The sequence below is a fragment of the Stegastes partitus genome, unplaced genomic scaffold, assembly GCF_000690725.1.
Source record: "Stegastes partitus isolate 25-593 unplaced genomic scaffold, Stegastes_partitus-1.0.2 Scaffold1041, whole genome shotgun sequence".
NCBI lineage: Eukaryota > Metazoa > Chordata > Actinopteri > Pomacentridae > Stegastes > Stegastes partitus.
Genome location: NW_007578772.1, coordinates 231,395 through 236,981, shown reverse-complemented (window position 1 = coordinate 236,981; position 5,587 = coordinate 231,395). Strand labels below are relative to the sequence as shown.

Here is a 5,587-nt window from a genome sequence, read left to right as displayed (position 1 = left end):
CAGAAGTTTACATCCACTAAGATGCCTTCAAACTATTTGTGAAACCCCAGATGATGATGTCACGACTTTGGAAGCTTCTGATTGGTTAACTGACAACATTTGAGTTGCACCTGTGGATGTATTTTAAGGCTCACCTCAAACAAACTGCTTCCTTTTGTGACAACATGGAAAATATATATCAGGGAGAGAGCTGTGGACCTCCATGAGTCTGGTTCATCCTTGTGTGTATTTATATATATCTCAAAGTCAGATGGATTTGGCGTCCTCCGTCACTCTTTAATTAAGACGGATTTTAGAAAGCCATTTTTTAAGCCACATTTTAGATCAAAATCTGTTTGAGGTTTATTTGAAACGCCGTCTGGCAAACGGACCTTCAGAAATCTCTGTTCGGTCCGTCTCTATGTAGAAATTAGAAGTCAGGAGTCGACTTCATTCGGTAGCTTTAACTTTATAATAAGAGGAGCAGGAGTAAGAGAAGTGGCCTGCTTTATTACTGTGGACATATAACGTCAGTCTTTAATGAAAATGCTTGTGCTCCGACTAGCGTTCTGCTAACAATCGTCAGCTAATGTGTCGTCAGATAGGATGAAAAAGGAATCCTGTCATTTAGAGATTATGTTGTATTCAAATTCCATGACGTATGGATTTTATTGTGGTTTTTAAATTTAACCAAGTCTTGCATCCATGAAGCTGTATATAACTGATTATTTTACTCTTAGTACAGTAAACGAAGCATGAAGTATATATTATTTAGACAGCCTGTGGGATTGTTGTTAATATATCTGTGTGTGTGTGTGTGTGTGTGTGTGTGCATGTGTGTGTGGTCCGAGGGCGGGGTGTGACACCACCCCGTCTGAATGAGAAACAAGGAAGTGATGTCCGTACTATTTTAATCTGCCATCTGTTCACTGCTCTGACTCTGATCATTTCATTATCAGCTCTCTCTCTCACACACACACACACACACACACACACTCACACGCCAACACACACACGACGACACACAACCAAATGCATGTTTTCTCTCACATTCAAATCACGATCGGCTGCAGTAGTGTGTGTAGACAGAGCAGCAGAAGTCATGAGACAAATCATTTCACTGGAGGATTACCGTCTGACCGGCCGCCCGGTCATCAGGTTTGATCGGCCACATTTTTGGGGGGATTAAATCTGCATGACAGGGTTTCGGTACCGTTCCGGTTACCGTGGCCGGTGAAGCTCGTGGAAGCTCCTTGTTTCTCTTAATTAAATCAACTTGTTGTAGTGACCCCACACGTAAAGTCCTGTCGAACGGCACGCACACACTCACACGGGGTTATGTCCAATACGCATTCTTAATAATGCATCGCTTAGCAACGGCAGGCGGTTGCCTAGCAACAATATTACCAGCCAGCAGTTTGGGTGTGCTTGAAAGTCACACTGTAGTAAAATAAGAGAGAAGGAGGAAGAGAGATCGTGTGTGTGTGTGTTTGTGTGTGTGTGAGTAATAATTATAGTCCCTGTAGGACATATTAGATATTCTGCAGAGTCAGCTGTTTGACTGCAGCACGCTCATAAAGTTAAAAACGTTGCTCATACAAACAGGGACCGGGGATGATTTTGACTTTTCCTGCATCTAGGTCAAAGGTGAGTCGGACTGTAATAATGACCGATGGCCTCGTCGGTCCAGAAAGCTGCTGCATGGAAAAATTCTTCTGTGATGCAGGACCACCGTAGCAAGCTGGCGAGCTAACCGCTAAACTGCCAACTCAACACGGCGGCGCTCGTTTATCAATACCTCCCTCAACTGCTTTTTTGTTTTGTCCTTGAACAAATACATCCCACAAAGGGTCGGGCGATGTCACCTGAGATCAATCACATGATTAATATCATCATGTCAGCAAGCAGACTTGTAGGTAGGACGCTAACAGGACAATAATCTCACACAGGCTGGAGCTTGATAAATAATAAATAATAAATAAAGGCAGACACGTGCAAACTCAAAGCCGCTTTGTGTAGAATTCAACGGTGACACCAGCAAACACACGGCGGCTGCTGATGCTGCAGCGCTCTGTCAGTCCGGCCCTTTCAGATGCTCATAACCAGTTCTTAAACTCTTCGGCAGGATGAAGGCTGGTGGTGGCAACACAAGGGAGAAGCTGCTTTAAGAAACACCCACTGCAGAAGGATCCCAGTGTGACAGGGTGGACGCTACTAGTCAGCTGGAAGAGGAACTACATCCTAATGGTTAACTTTCTCTCTCTTTGTTTAGGGAGCGTTTTTGCCAGAAGCGTGACCCGTCGCTGGGAGCAATCATGTTCCGAAACAGTCTGAAGATGCTGCTGGGAGGCAAAGGTCGCAAGAGCAACAACAGCGGTCAGTCCCTCCAAGCGCCTCTAATCCTTCACGTTACACATATTTGTACATCCTTTAAAGACACACACAAACAGGTGATGGAGTCTATGATTTTTATACCTCTGACTCTTTTCCAACAGGTGGCAGCAGCATAGACTCAGAGGGCTCCGAAGTCAGGATGATGGAGGGATTCACCCGTTCACTGCCCTCCTCTCCCCTCCTCAACCTCCGCCTGGCCAAGAGACCCGGTAGGACTGACTTATCCATCTAATCTACCTCGGCACAGCGCAGCACATCACGCAGGGAGAAACAGATGGCAATATCCAGCCGAGCGCCTTCTAGCTACGAGTTAGCAAAACAAACACGTCCGCAGGAAGAAACTCGATGCCGGGATTAGCGCCGCGACGTGTAGACTGGGACAGAAACTTTCATAAAGAATCATAAAATACACTTTAATGGCATTAAAAGATCTCTGCATATTGTGTATGACTGGAATTCCTGGATCACGGCTGCGTTTGGGCCACTTCAAAGATCCTGGAAATGTGTTTTGTCAATCATCTTGTTACTGTCCTTTCATAGCTTGTTAGTTTTGATCTGGTTTTTCGACTGGTTTTGAAGTGGGCTGTGCCTTCTCCTGCAGCAGTTAATGATGGTTGAATCAGAATCTGTTGGTGTGTTGTTGTCGGCTAAATCTGATCAGACCACACTCACATGGTGCAAACAGATGAACTGGGTTTTTCGGTTTGTACCCTTAAGGTCAGATTTGGAGCATGAGAGTTACTCTTAGCACACGATTCTAGTAACTAGAGACGTACATGCATTATTAATCAGCTCTGAACTGTGGCTCTGGTCTCTGTAATTTAGATATTTAAGGTTTTTTCACATTATAACTCAGGGTAGTTGGAACACAGTGATGAATGAACATCCGTAAATCTGCTCAGAAATCAAATTACAATCCTTACATTTGCCCCAGAGGTAGAAACAGCCACAGATATTTGATGATGTTTCCAAACCCAACGCGCCAACAGTTGCGGTACAGATTGAAGTTATGCTGCATAGCACAACGCAGTCTGCTGATGGCTCTAATGGACCACGCGACCGAGATTTACGACACGTATGTTGACTTTTTATAACCCGTGGAGACATCAGAAAGAAAAATAAACGTATGGAGGTCTGTTCAATTCATGTATAGTCCCTGAGAGTTGACTCGTGTGGGTGTTATGGATGCAAATGTCGAATAATTTTCTTGCAGTGCAAAAAATCGATTAATCAGTTTGGTGAATCAGAGTACGTAGCTCCCTGTGTTGTTGTAGCTGTTTCAGTCAGTGGACACTGGTCAATGACGTACGCTACTGGGATTATAAAAGCACTGTCAGTCACTGTTAAGCGTGTCTTCGTCATGGTGGCCCTTTGCTATCTATCTGAGCACTGGTGGCAAAGCAGGTACGAGGTATAATGTTTGATACGCATGCCTTCATCTTTTGCCTTATCCATTAATATGTATTTAATCGGCTACATCATTACGAGGTGCGTCAGAAAAGTTCCAGGACTGGTGTCACAAGAGATATATTTCAAGCTACAAACTACGAGTTTCCCCCTTCAGACGATCAACCAGCACGTCTACAAAGAGATCCGTTTGCTTTGTTCAGAAGAGGCGAGAGTTGTAGCCGGACAAGTCGTGGCTGCTTCACCATGACAACAACGTCCTGAGCATCTGACAGGTCCTGGCTGAGAAGAGCATCTCCGTGCTGGAGCAACCTCCCTACTCCGTGGGATTTGTTTCCTCGTCCCCAAGCTCAAGGGAGGTCATCAAGGGGACCCATTTTGAAGACGTGGACGACATCAAGATGGCTGTGACGATGGAGCTGAGGAGGAATCCTTCCAGGAGTGCATGGCGACGTGGCAGAGAAAGCTGGGGAAGACTCCAGGGGCATTACTTTGAAGGGGAGTTTGTAGTTTGGATTTGAAATCTATCTTTTGTGACACCAGTCCTGAAACTGTCCTGACACACCTCGTACATTATTAATCAATTAACCGTCAATCATTAGCATCCCTAATGAGTGTACAGACAAGGATCACCAGCAGGGAAGTCTAATGGTACCACTTTACCTAAATGTTTAACTTATGCCTGCACAGTGTTGGACTTCAACAACCTCCTCTTCTGAAGTAATGCAGGCATGAACAAGAGAGAAATGGTTTCTGGTACAAACAACCTGGACAGACTGGTGGAGTTGGGTGGTGGTGGTGGTGGTGGAGGTGGTGGTGGTCGGGGAGGGAGCTGACCTCTAACCCTGCATTCGATCGCCCTCATGTGCATTAGTGAGAGAGAGAAAACAGAGAAACGTAACACCTCCCAACCCCCTGCTAACCTCCTCCTCTCTTCCTGCTGCTCCTCCTCTTCCTCCTCCTCGGGGTTGATTTGACACACTTCTCCTAAACATTACCATGTGGAGTCTCCTCTCTCTCTTTCTTTGTCTCTCTGCTGCTCGCTTTCTGTCAAAACAGAAACACAATTGTGAGCCAAGGCGACTTCTCAAAGTCAGAACAGCATGTCAACACACACAAACACTCTCCGGCTCTGATTTCAGTTTATTTCTCTTCTCTCCTTTTTTTTTTTTTCTTCTCTGTGTTTTGCTGATCCTCCCTGCCTCCTTCCCACAGACCTTCATTGTCTTCACCTTCCTCCCTCTTGTCCTCCTCATTTCTGCACAACATTGGCAACTGACAGTCATTTTGCTGTGTTAAAGATTCATAGAAACTGCACTCTAGTTGTGCGATTAAAACACCGGCTAACATAGCTATAGCAAGAGCACTAATCATGTGCGAGCTAGCTGTTGCTATAGCCACAGCTAGCCTTAACTAAACACTTTATCATTTTTTATATAGCATGAATAAAGTAAATGTCATTAGAAGCTAATTCCAGTCATCTTGCGAAAAAACAGCAGCTAACTCCTGCTAAAGGTTAACTAGCTTAGCATAGCTCAGTAGTAGTTCCATTTTTTGCCAGTAGGGGGCAGCAAGCTCCAGTAGTGACATGTAGATTGAGTTGATATTTCAGCAAACAGCTTCTTCTAGCATATCCAGCTGTTCGAGAGCAAATTTTTACTATACTTTTGTTGTTTGTGTTTCTGGCCACTGGACAAACGTTCGTCTTTACAGCTGCGATGTGGGAACAGGTGCAACCTGACAAGTCTAATTACATTACGTATGCACAGACGAATGGTAGGAAAGTCGCTTCGTCGCTACAGTTGTT

General features: G+C 44.9%; 1 protein-coding gene across 1 annotated transcript in view; it reads left to right on the top strand.

The window, feature by feature from the left end:
- Positions 1-5,587, top strand: part of tanc2a (tetratricopeptide repeat, ankyrin repeat and coiled-coil containing 2a) — a 58,186-nt gene that overhangs the window by 16,239 nt on the left and 36,360 nt on the right. The window contains exons 2-3 of the mRNA XM_008295376.1: positions 2,252-2,355; positions 2,475-2,582. Of these exons, the coding sequence (XP_008293598.1) occupies positions 2,295-2,355; positions 2,475-2,582 (169 nt within the window). The 5' untranslated portion in view covers positions 2,252-2,294. The remainder of the gene's footprint in view (positions 1-2,251; positions 2,356-2,474; positions 2,583-5,587) is intronic.